Source organism: Sphaerodactylus townsendi, linkage group LG03 (genome assembly GCF_021028975.2).
Source record: "Sphaerodactylus townsendi isolate TG3544 linkage group LG03, MPM_Stown_v2.3, whole genome shotgun sequence".
In the NCBI taxonomy this organism is placed as follows: domain Eukaryota; kingdom Metazoa; phylum Chordata; class Lepidosauria; order Squamata; family Sphaerodactylidae; genus Sphaerodactylus; species Sphaerodactylus townsendi.
The window spans coordinates 6,719,884-6,732,586 of NC_059427.1; the positions used below are offsets into that span (position 1 = coordinate 6,719,884).

A 12,703-nucleotide genomic window follows, 5' to 3' on the forward strand; every position below is an offset into this window, starting at 1 on the left:
CTGCTTTCAGTGCTCTTTGAAGCTATGCGGAATGGCAAAATCCACTTGCAAACAATTGTGAAAGTGGTTTGAAAACACATTATTTTGCGTGTGCGGAAGGGGCCTAAGTAAATTAAACTGAAAAGGAAGGAGAATGACAAGAGAGAAGCGTTCTATAAGAAAACTGTGTTTAGCAGATATAGAGTAAAACAAAATTATCAGTGGAATTCCACAGAGAAGTGAAGTAGTAGAATTTAATTTTAAGAAATAAGTTCTATGCATAGATGTTACACTGATTAACTGTTATATGTAGAATGCATCGCTAATAAAATTATTCAGTGTGGGGGGAATCCTCAATTTTTTATTATAGCAGTCACAGCATTGTTTGGTTTCTTTAGTTTTTGTTGAATAAGTCAATTGAATTAATAAAGCAGATTTGTATACATCATTTCTTCATTTTTCTATTGTTGGTGTATCATTTTCACCAAAGCCACCCCCCACACACAATATTTTCACTATTTAGTGTATAAAATCTAATAGTATATGACAGCAACTCTTGGAATAAATTTTTTATGCAAGATAATTAGATGGTTGTGCACTCTAAATAAACAATAAAGGTCACACCAAGTAGTTTCCTAAGTTTACTGAAATCAGCTTTCTGATTTCAGTAAAGCAAACTGAGGGAACAACTTCTGCCGATGTGAGTCACTTTCAGAGGCGTATAACCTATAGGGACATGGAGTCATCCATGTCCCCGGGTGCATGCCACTGAGCCCCGTCCCCCCACCTCCCTGCAGGCCGCCTTCTGAGACTTGGTGGCAGATGGCTGCAAAGCCCACCTGGGCCACCCACCACCACTGAGCCTCCATGAAGGCCAGCTTTTGCCCTCCCCAGGCCCTGCCAGCCTGCACGGAGGTCGGGGGCCAGACTCGGTGGCAGTGGGTGGCCCAAACGGAAACGGAGGTCAGGGGCAGGGCTTGGCCTGCACGGAGGCTGGGGTGGGGCTCAGCCCCCCGGCCTCTATGCAGGCTGACTTTTGCTCTCCCCAGGCCCTGCTGGCTTGCACAGAGGCTGGGGAACAGGGCTCAACTCACACGGAGGCTGAGGTCGGGGCTCAGCCTGCACAGAGGTCTGGGGCAGGGCTCGGCAGTGGGCGGCCCCGCCCCCAGGCTCTGTGCAGGCTGGCTTTTGCCCTCCCCAGACCCTGCTGGCTTGCATGGAATCTGGGGAGCAGGGCTCAGCCTGCACAGAGGCTGGGGGCTTGGCAGTAGGTGGCCCCACCCCTAAGCCCTGCCCCTGACTGCAGGGGGTGGGGGTGCTCGGAGAAGGGGTTGTCTCTGGGTGCCATTTCCCCGATACGCCTCTGGTTACATCAGTCCACTCTTTCATTTACATCTCTGAGACCATCATAGGATTTGACTTCTTTTCTAGTCTCTCAGGGTTTCTATACACTCTGACTCAGTTTAGCTAAGACTGACTCCCTGACACTCCCCAAGCTAGACTGTTGTCTCACTGTTACGTTTTACACACTCTCTGACAAAGAAGCCAGTTCTGCCAGACCTTTTGTGACCCTCTTTATTCAGAATATGAGAAAGAGTTACATCGGCGCCTAAGCACCCCAAAGTCAGCAACAGATTGAGATAAAGCCACCTGGCTTTTACCCCCACAGAACAGCGGAAACATCCCATTTCCCATGGGAGTAGAGGGGGGCCGGGGATATGCCTAGTTATCTACCAAGCATGTGAAACCATAGAAGTAAGATCAAGGGAAGAATGTTCCATTACTGCAATGATAACATTTAACAGGCAAAGTACATATATCTAAAAGCAATTACATTGACAGGAATGCATCTCAATCACCCAGATACAATCACTATATATTACTTAGCAAGGGCATGTATGTTATTAAAATTACTACGAAAACACACATTATTTTTATTTATTTATTAAATTTATAGGCTGCCTCATCCCCGAAGTAGTTTTAATAACATAAGTGAGTTTTAATTGCACAGTCAGGTGTAACAATGAAAGCTTGTAGCACCCCTTTTGCCGCTATGGTGCAACAATGAAAGCTAGTAGCACCTCTTTTGTCACTATTATGCCACTGGCTGAGACAGCTTCCAAGTTCTGCAGGATTTCTCACTTCCCAAAAACCCTTCCTAAAAGCACTTAGAAGAATGCACACTTCTTTATCATATCTTGTAAGGTTAAATAGTCTGGAGAGGGTTGTTTGTTATCAAAATGGATTTTTAAAAGAGCCATCTCCAAGCAAAGATCTCTGTCTGTTAGTATTCCACTCTAATGGTTTCCAGGTTGTTAACATGATACTACTATCCTCTGGATCAATTAGTGAGATGTTCCTTGAAAGAATGACAATTCTAGCTTGTTTTCTCTGTTGTTTTTTCAAAAGTTTTTGGAAGTGATAAAGGGCAGGGGGAATTTTTTCAGAATGGACTGCATTTTGTCAAGATGGCAGACCAATCTCTGAGGCATTCAAGCTTCTGATGGCAAATTTCCACAGAGCTGTTACTAAGACTGGCTTCAGAGGGTGCATATTGTACAACCTCTGTTTATTCTATGGTAGGAATATCCCAGCTAAACTTGCTTCCCTCCCCAAACTCAGCTCTGCTATAATCACATCTCCAGGAATTTCCCAAGCTAGAGTGTTTTGTTTATTGACTCCATTTATACCCCCTCCTTTCTCCCACAAGGTGGTTTATATAATTCTCTTTTTCTCCATTTTATCTTCACCACAACAACCCTGTGAGGTAGGTTACACTGAAAATGTTTGACTGGCCCAAGATCACTTAGCAAGCTTCAATGGCAGAGTGGGGATTCAATCCTGAACTCTCCCAGATCCTAGTCTGATACTCTAACCACTACACCACATAGGCCACAGTAGTCCAGTTGGCCTGTCATATTGGTGAGTCTGCCTTATTCACCACAATGAAGGCCAGTGAGAAATTCACAACTGTGATTCTGAAGGCAATGAGCTCTTGAAGAATTTGTTCTAATTGCAATAGTTTCATCATACTTTTTATATACTTCATGAGAGATGTGCCTGCTTGTTCTTCATGCAATATTGAATGGTCCTTTGATTACTGACTGAGCCGCTGTGGCTAAGACTGCCATCCTGCAGGTAGGGTCTGCCGATCTCCCAGAATTAAAACTGTGGAGTGTGGACTGTATGGCATACTCTGCCATGGTCCTTCCACCGCCTCTGCCTTTCCTAGACCCAACCCCAAAATCTCCAAGAATTTCCCAACCCTGAGTTGACAGCCATAACCCATAGAGATCATCCTTTACACGCAAACTGCTGGCAGCATCAGATTTATAATAAATGTCAAACTGTGCCTTTCTCCCCGAAGCGGCTTACCTTGTCTCCTCTATTTTATCCTCACAACAACCCTGTGAGGTAGGTTAGGCTAAAAATTTGAGCGAGGCCCAACGTCGGCCTGCAAATCAAACTTGGGCATCCTAGATGCTAGACAAATACTGTACCATTTAAATCATGTGAACTCAGGGAGATTCTTAAAGCACCTCTGTTTTGTAAAAGAAGGAATATTTTCCACCCTATCTGTATGTTCTGCCTTTCTATCCAGTAGGAACACAAAGCAGCTTCCATTGTTCTCTCTTCTACGTTCACCCCACAAAAATCCATGAGGTAGGCCTATCAAAGACTTTGCTGATGGTCCAATTAGCAAACAACCTTCCATGGTAAGGTGGGGATTCAAACTTGGATCTCCTTTTTCCTACCTCAGTGGCTCTGGTAGGTCATAGAAGTGTTTAAACATCCTGTTCCTTTTATTTTTTACACAGAAAATCTTCCACCCTTCCTGTCTGTGCTTCAGTTTTCTGGTTTCTCATGAGAAAATCTTTGCTCCCGTTGCAAATAGCACAGGGACGTTGTGGAGCTGATTTGTCTCAGAACAGAAGAAGAAAAGGAGTAGTAGTTTGGATTTATACCCCATTTTTCACTCCTATAAAGAGACTCAAGGTGGCTTACAAACTCTTTCCCTTCCTCTCTCCACAACAAACACCTTGTAAGGTAGGTGAGGATGAGAAAGTTCTGAAAAAAACATGACTAGCCTGAGGTCACCCAGCAGGTTTCATGTGTAGGAGCAGGAACAAATCCAGTTTACCAGATAAGAGTCAACTGCTCAGAATGTTACTTGAAAACACAGAAATTCTGGACCACTCTGACAGCCACTACGTCAGACTTCAGTATTATATACATTATATACATATGCAAAAATGGTCACCCAGCAGGTTTCATGTGTAGGAGCAGGAACAAATCCAGTTTACCAGATAAGAGTCATTGAAAGCAGTTTGAAAGTGCATTATTCTGCATGTGCGGAAGGAGCAAGAGAAACCATGCCATTTCAGTATTATATACATATGCAAAAATGGGTGGATTCCACATAACACATGCAAATTACACTTACAAATTGCACCCTTAACACTTTTAACCAATGCAAATGGTTCTTTCTCCCACCCTGGACATCCCACAGGTATATATTGCTTTACACTTGTTTTACTACCATCAGATCTTCTGAAGATAACAGCCTCAGATGCAGGTGAAACATCAGGAGAAAATGCTACTAGAACACGGCCATACAAACCAGAAAACCCACAACATGCTGATTCTGGCTGTGAAAGCCTTTGACAATACAATTCTACAAGCCTCACTTCTAATGCTAGGGGAGGGCATCCACTTCTGGATAATGCTAGGCTTCCACTGCATTACTTATGCAATGTCTAAAAATCTAAGGCCAGCCAAGCCTGGAAAACATGGACTGTATGTACAGACGCAAGACAAATGAACTTATTGGTATATGCAAATGTCCCAAATTGTAAAGACAATTGATAAGACATTAAACATTCGTAGAGGTATGTTGTGTATATATGGTAACTAATATGCAACTGGATAAAGGTTCAACAACATATAAAACATATAAAACAATGCAGGTACTTAAGCACCTTATGAAACGTAGTGAGGTAGTAATTATTAACAAAACTCTTAACATAAGGCATTAGACCTGTAGCATCCATTTGTCGTTCCAATAATTGAAATAGCCACGTATCACCAATGTCCAAGTGGCAGAAAAGCTTGTATGGAACAGTAGTAGTAGACAACATAACAGCAATAACAACAGCAGCTCCAACAAGTAGATGACAACACCACAACGGCAGCAGAAACATCCACAGAACGCGTTGCGCGCTAGTCCACGTTTTCAATAATAATTTCCTCAGTGCGTTCAGGTGAATATAGTAGTCATATAGCTGATTTGTAGTGGTGTGCCTCTGCGAAGAATTCTTCAAAGCAGGGTAGCAAGGAGAAATAAAATCCTCTTTTCCATCACAGCCTTCTCAGAAGCTCTACTTTGGGGCGTCCAAATACCCCCTTCCGATTCTGCCAGCCGAAGGATAACTAGCCCATTTCTTTGCGGCACTGTTGCTTCACGTTGCTCTGGAACTAATTTCTCCTCAGTAGAGCTAGCCAAGGTCCCCTCTGATTACAGTTGACAGTCCTGCTAGCAGAGGGGACCTTGGCTAGCTCTACTCTACTGTTTTCCAGGCTTGGCTGGCCTTTGATTTTTAGACTGTGTTTTGAATGTATATATTTGCTACTCAGATTACTTATGCAATGTCCAGGTCTCTGAACTTTCCCAACCTCCCCAGCAACCCTGTCCCAAGCCTCTTCCCTCAGGGCTTGGCAAGCTGTGGCAGACCAAGGAGGTGTGAGAGCCAGGCAGCAGCTATCCCAGACCAAGGCCAGTAAAGGCAGGGCTTGTCTCAGAGCCCTGCCCAGCAGTTGGAATAACCCATTCCTGTCAGGGCCTGGCCAAAGGGACGAGCTCAGGGGTGGGGCTGCAGGGGAGAAGGAAACTATAAAAGCCTCAGGGAGCCAGCAGGTAAGCGAGGAGAAAATTAGTTTGTGACTGCCCCTTGCAAGGCTAGTTAACTGTAACTGATGTAATGGGATTACCATGGCTAAGGCAACAGGGACCCCTCATGACACACGCAGAGCCCTGAAAACTGCAGCTAACCTGCTTTTTGCACTGAAAGCTATAGTTGTCTGTGGCTCCACTATATCCCTCTGATTTTGGAAAGGAAGGAAAGCAAGCAGGAAGTTTCAGTTTCAAGCCATGGCATCTCTAGTCCAAAGATACACCACTTTGATGCACTAACAGTCCGATTCAATATAAGGCAACTTCCTGTACCCAAACAAAGATTTAGTTGTGAGAAACCACAAAAGTATTGACAGAACAAACACGGAGGGTAGAAAATGTCCCCTCTCTGAAGAAACAGAGATTTAACCACTTCCCCAGCCTACCAGAGACTGTGGATATACTGGCAAGAATGGTAGACTAAGGTAAAGAAAATCCATATTCAAATCCCCAATGAAAGATGGTCCACTGAATTTGGCCCAGTCACATACACAGCCAGACATACCCTGCAGGGTTGTTATGATAATAACACATAGAACAATATGAGCCACTTTTAATTCCCACTGGGGAGAACGGCAGTGTATGACATTTCTTGTACATCTAATTTTGCATACAGTTTGCCAGGAAAGGATGATCTCTGAGGCTCTTGCTTCATGCAGTATTGCTATGCCTCTTTTGTCAGGAATTGGAAATAGAATGGCAGATCAGGCTTGGGAAATTTCTGGAGCTTTGGAGCTGAAGCATAAGGAGGGTGGGGAATGGGGAGAGAAAGGACATCAGTGGCTCATAATAGCATAGTGTCCACTCTCCAAAGCATCTGTTTTCTCCAGGTGAACTGACCCCTGTAATCTGGAGATCAATTGCAATTCTGGGAGATCTCCAGGTGCTACCTGGAGGGTGGCAACCTTGGCAGACCTACTCATGCAGCATTCAAACGATCATTATACATGGCAAATGCACTGAGTGGGAGCCAAAATTTTAGGATTAATTAAATGGTTGATTGATTAAATTGATTTAAAAAATCAATTGAAAGACCCAATTTTATTTTTATATTCTTCATTTTGAAAGCTAAGTAAATAAAGGCTCATTCTTGGATACCCCCCCATATTGAATGCTTTGGGAGGGCAAAATCCTAGTTCACCCAGGGCACCAAAAATGCTTGAGTCAGTGGCTGAGCTCCTGTTTTGTATTAAGAAACCAGAATTTGTTTTTATACCCTGCTTTTTCTCTATCTTAAGGAGTCTTAAAAGTGGCTTTACAATCACATTCTATTCCTTTCCTCAAAGCAAGCATTCTGTGAGGTAGGTGGGGCTGGAAGAGTTTGGAGAGAACTGGGACTCACCCAAGATCCCCCATTGGGCTTCATGTGGAAGAGAAGGGAATGGAACATGGTCCCCCAGATCAGAGTCCACCATTCTTAACTACTATACTACACTGCCTCCATATCAAGACTCTGGCATCTCCAAGGATCCTGAGCTAGGACATGCCAGAAAAGGCCTTTATCAGCTTCAGAAAATTCTTTCCCTCGACAGCCACAGCCAGCCAGAGCAGACATGGCTGAGTTTCAGGTACCAGGGGCCTGCTGCCTGTAAATCTGGATCCGATGTTGCTGCTCTAGGTCATACTGAACTAGCCACGAAGACAGATTCCTTTATTTAACTGAAGCACAACACTCAGTTCCATGAACATGAACCACAAATGCTCAGATAAGAACCAATGCACAGAATTGCAGAATTGCATTTATTACAGAAATAGTAGCACACACAATGAATAAAAATGTAGCTCATAAGGTGCAGAGTAAATGCAGTGGGCAGAAAAAAAGACCAAACACATTGTAAGGAGATTGAAAAGATTCAATAGCAAATGGCTACCTAAAAATGCACACCCCTGTGACGCATTTAGTAAAAAGCCATTCCTTCTAATTAACTATATTTCTCAGGTCTAGTTGAAGATTCTACTCCAGCAACCCAAAAGAAGACAGGCAAATGAAGGAGACGTATTCCACTTGTATATCCCATGGGATGTGGGGTGTGTGCGTGTGTGTGTGCGCGTGTGCCACATATACACTGGCTCCCTCAGTATCTTCTGGTGAACAACACCAATGGGGTGAGACCAACAGCTCTTGTGGCTCCCACTTGGAGTAATGGGCAGCCTGATATGTTCAGGAAGGCTTCCACAAATTTACCATGCCACAGAATGAATAAAATCAATGGTTTAAGATGGCATTTTCATAAAGGGAACAGGATTGTCATTGTCTCTCACAATTTTAGGCAGTTTTAGTGCATTACATATTGATATTATTATACTGTTTTTGCTTTGTTTGTTTTTTTACATTACTTCTAACCCAATTTGCTTTGATGCAATGTCTTTTCTCACTCCAGGCATTTCTACGTGAATTCTTTGATGGGAAGTAAATTTTCCTCTCTGACTGAACCTTTTCCCACACTCCAGACATTCATATGGTTTCTCCCCTGTGTGAATTCTTCGATGGACTGTAAGATTTCCACAGTGACTAAAAGTTTTTCCACACTCCAGGCATTCATATGGTTTCTCCCCTGTGTGAATTCTTTGATGGCAACTAAGGTTTCCATTCCTGCTGAAGCTTTTTCCACATTCCAAACATGTATATTTCTTCTCCCCTGTGTGAATTCTTTGATGGTATGTAAGTCTTCCACCGCAACTGAATTTTTTCCCACACTCCAGGCATGTATATGGTTTCTCCCCTGTGTGAATTCTTTGATGTAAATTTAGGTTTGAACTGTGACTGAAGGTTTTTCCACATTCCAGGCATTGATATTTTTTCTCCCCCGTGTGAGTTTTTTGATGGGAAGTAAGGTTTCCACTCTGAGTGAAGGTTTTTCCACACTCCAGGCATTTATACGGTTTCTCCCCTGTGTGAATTCTTTGATGGGATGTAAGGTTTCCAATCTGACGGAAAATTTTTCCACAGTCCAGGCATTTATATGGTTTTTCCCCTGTGTGAATTCTTTGATGGGATGTAAGGATTCCAATCTGACGGAAACTTTTTCCACACTCCAGGCATTTATATGGTTTTTCCCCTGTGTGAATTCTTTGATGATAAGTAAGACTTCCACTCTGACTGAAGCTTTTCCCACAATCCAAGCATTTATGTTTCTTGTCCCCTGTGTGAATCTTTCGATGGGAATCTTTCCACTCAAAACATTTTCCACACTTCAAACATTTATATATTTTTTCTCTGTTATGAGTTTTCCAATGTATATTAATGTCTGATTTTTCAGGAAAAAGTTCTTTGATTGCAGGAAAAAGACAGCAACCTGAGGAGAAAGCAAACAGCTGAATCAGGAGATTGAGAGTGGGAACAGCAGCTATCAGGGAGCGAGAAAAGATTCTTATGAGGATGTGTTTCTGACAACCAAGATCAAGTTAATTCATGCCATAATATTTTCTATAATTATGTATGAGCGTGAAAGTTGGGGGATGAAGAAAGGTGACAGGATGAAAGTAGATTCCTTTGAAATGTGCTGTTGGAGGAGAGTTTTATGGATACTGTGGACCATCAAAAAGACAAATTGGTGGGTTCTAAATCAAATCTAGATTAAATCTGCCCCTAGAAGCTAAAATGACTGAACTGAGGCTATTATGCTTTGGTCACATTATGAGAAGACAAGAGTCACGACCCAACATGGGATGGATTAACTTCATTAAAAAAAATCTATGTCTTTGAAGATGTCACTCATAGGCTGATTCCACATGGGCCAAAAACAGCGGTGTGAAAACAGTGTGAAAACAGTATAAACCCTTTTACACCTTGGTTTTCATCATCTTGAATGATTTATTGCCAGTACAATGCTTAGGAATGACACTTCACTCTCAGTTCACCTAGGGTTACCAACCAGTTTATCAATCTCTCATAGTCACTGAAAGCATTTCTGCCTTCCTCAGGAGCCAGCTGTTCTTCCAGAGTCTGCGCTAAACCTGAGTAGCTATAGGTCAGCCAGGCTACCCTTACAACTAAGACTTCCAGTTGCTCCGTCCATCCATAGAATGAGCAGAGGAGCCCCCTCCTTCCTGTTTTTGTCCTTGCATTCTTTTGGGGAGGTTGCCAATTCCAGGCTAGGAAATTCCTGGAGATTTGGGTGTAGAAAATGGGGAGAGGCAGGATTTGGGGAGAAGAGGAACTTCAATAGGGTATGATACCTCAGAGGGCACCTTCCAGAGCAACCATTTTCTCAAAGTGAATTGATTTCTATAATCTGGAAATCAGTTGCAATTCTGAGAGATCTCCAGTTAGGGCTTGGCAACCCTACTTACTGGGGTACTAAATGAAGATGTGTCACTAGCAAGTTAATTCATGCCATGTATGAGTGTGAAAGCTGGATAATGTAGAAAGCTATCAGGAAGAAAGCAAATTCCTTTGAAATATAGTGTTGCAAAAGAGTGACATGGATACCGTGGACAGCCAAAAAGACAAATCAGTGGGTCCTAGATCAAATCAAACCTGAACTGTCCCTAAAACCTAAAATTACTAAACTTAGACTGTCATACCCTGGTCACATTTTGAGAAGACAAGAGTCACTGGAAAAGACAATCATACTAGGAGACGTTGAAGGCAACATGAAAAGAGGAAGATCCAACATGAGATGGATTGACTCAATAAAGGAAAGTACAGCCCTCAGTTTGCATGACCTGAGCAAGGCTGTTAATGAGAGGACAATTTGGAGGACATTGATTCATAGGGTAACCAGGAGTCAGAAGCAACCTGACGGCACTTAACAGACAAATTAGTTTCCTGAATGGCGGCTCACAAGATTGGCATCCAGTGGTGGGATTCAAATAATTTAACAACTGGTTGCTCAGAGAGAACCAGTTTAACTTTGGCTAGAGCTGCCATAGAAGTGATCTCGATCCTTCTGATGAAGTCCCACCACTGCTGTTATGGAAAGATGCTGAATCATTTTCAACACTACCCTCTGTAGGAGGGAAAAAATGTAAAAAATATCTGGAGTTGGTTTGGGTTATGGTTCTCCAGTAAAGCACATGCTTTGCTTTGTAGGCACGACATTTCAGGATCAAGGCCTAGTGTCTCCAATTTAAGGTACCTCAGGAAAAGAAGGGCTGGGAACCACTCTTGACAGAGAATTCCTGCTGCTCAGAGAGAACAGTACTTGGCTAGACTTGGTATAAGTGATCTCATTTTGATGAAGTAAGTTGCCTATTTTCATAGATTCAAGAAATTTCAGAATTCATAATCCAGCCAACCTCATTGGAGGAGAAACTCAAATGATGAGAATGAACAAAGCCATGGAAACCCAGCAGCCCTTGAGAAGGAAATGTTGGGAACACACAGGCCTATATCTAAGTAGCTACCTGCCAATCCCTCCTCTTCCTCAGAGCCCAGGGGGAAAAGTTCTTCCTCCTCTTCCAGCCATGATATGAGATCAGGTTTGGCAATCAGAGGGCCTGTTTATCAGGGAAAACAAAAATAAGTATTATATTTATGAGCACACATAAATCCAGAAATTTCACCCAGCTGATAGTGTCCCTCAAAAATGCAAAACTAGAAAATGCACACACACAAAAATTAAGACAGGAACTAAGGGTGCAGTCAAAAGTCATCCATCAGGTACTGGCAATTCTGTGCCTGTTCTGTGCAAACCTGAGATAGAAATGCCACCTGAGAACTGAGTAAGTGGAAATCTCAGCCCAGGTACAACAAGGACCAGACAGGAGAAAAATTCCTGCGTAGAGACTCCCACCTTCTCCAGACCAGGCATCCTTTGGCACCTCTTCTGGTGCCCTCTCATGTGGCCTAGGTATAGGACTCACAAACAGGAGGTCTCTCTACACAAGGAGAGCCCAGAACCCTTCCCATATCAGAGGAAGGGTCTTGGAGGGTGGCAGAGATCCACCATTGGGCCCTGAGAAGACTGCCTGAACACATTCTACCTCATTAAAAACTTCCTTACATTCACTCCTCACAGCAAGATGGAGACAGCCCAGGACAAAAGGATCCTCACCCAGAGAAGCCACGTTCCCAAAATTCTCCAGCATGACTTCCTTGTATAGAGTTCTTTGGGTGGGGCACAGCAGGGTCCACTCCCCCTGAGTGAAATACACAGCTACCTCTTCAAAGGACACCCCACTCTGAGGGAAGAAGAGAAAGGAAAATAAATAAACAGTAAATTAATACTTTAAGAGTTCAACAAGGGGGTGGGGTGGGGGTTCAGAGAAGAGCCCAAAGGGACATTTGACTCCCACCCCCAGCCCTCACTGTGGGCAGCTTGGGGTCAGAGGGGCTGTCCTCAGTTGCAGGGGGCTAGCAGCCTTGTGGGGAAGAGGCCAGCAATATAATATAGCAAAGAACCACAGTCTTTTCCTTTGGAAAAACAGTACAGAGTCATAGTACAGAATTGTTTCACAGACTCTGCTAGGGGTTCTCTGCACACACCATGCTAGAGAGGGAGTGACCATTTCCCTGCCTCCACAGTGGGTAGCCTTAACTTCTTGCAGCACAACAGCACAAGACAAGGGGCCCAATTTTATGAGTCTTATTACATAAGAACATAAGAACAAGCCAGCTGGATCAGACCAGAGTCCATCTAGTCCAGCTCTCTGCTACTCGCAGTGGCCCACCAGGTGCCTGTGGGAGCTCACAAAGAACATAAGAACAAGCCAGCTGGATCAGACCAGAGTCCATCTAGTCCAGCTCTCTGCTACTCGCAGTGGCCCACCAGGTGCCTGTGGGAGCTCACAAAGAAGTAAGTCTCCCTGCCTTCCACAGCTAGTCTTCCC

The 12,703-nt window shown here is 43.5% G+C and overlaps 2 protein-coding genes across 7 annotated transcripts in view; one reads left to right on the forward strand and one right to left on the reverse strand.

Annotated features, from left to right (window-relative positions):
- Positions 1 to 12,703, forward strand: part of LOC125428526 (zinc finger protein 420-like) — an 815,993-nt gene that overhangs the window by 50,201 nt on the left and 753,089 nt on the right. The window lies entirely within an intron of this gene.
- LOC125428898 (zinc finger protein 420-like) overlaps positions 7,656 to 12,703 on the reverse strand; it is a 28,808-nt gene continuing 23,760 nt past the window's right edge. Inside the window, exon 7 of the mRNA XM_048489607.1 lies at positions 7,656 to 9,082. Coding sequence (XP_048345564.1) covers positions 8,258 to 9,082 — 825 coding nt within the window. The 3' untranslated portion in view covers positions 7,656 to 8,257. The remainder of the gene's footprint in view (positions 9,083 to 12,703) is intronic.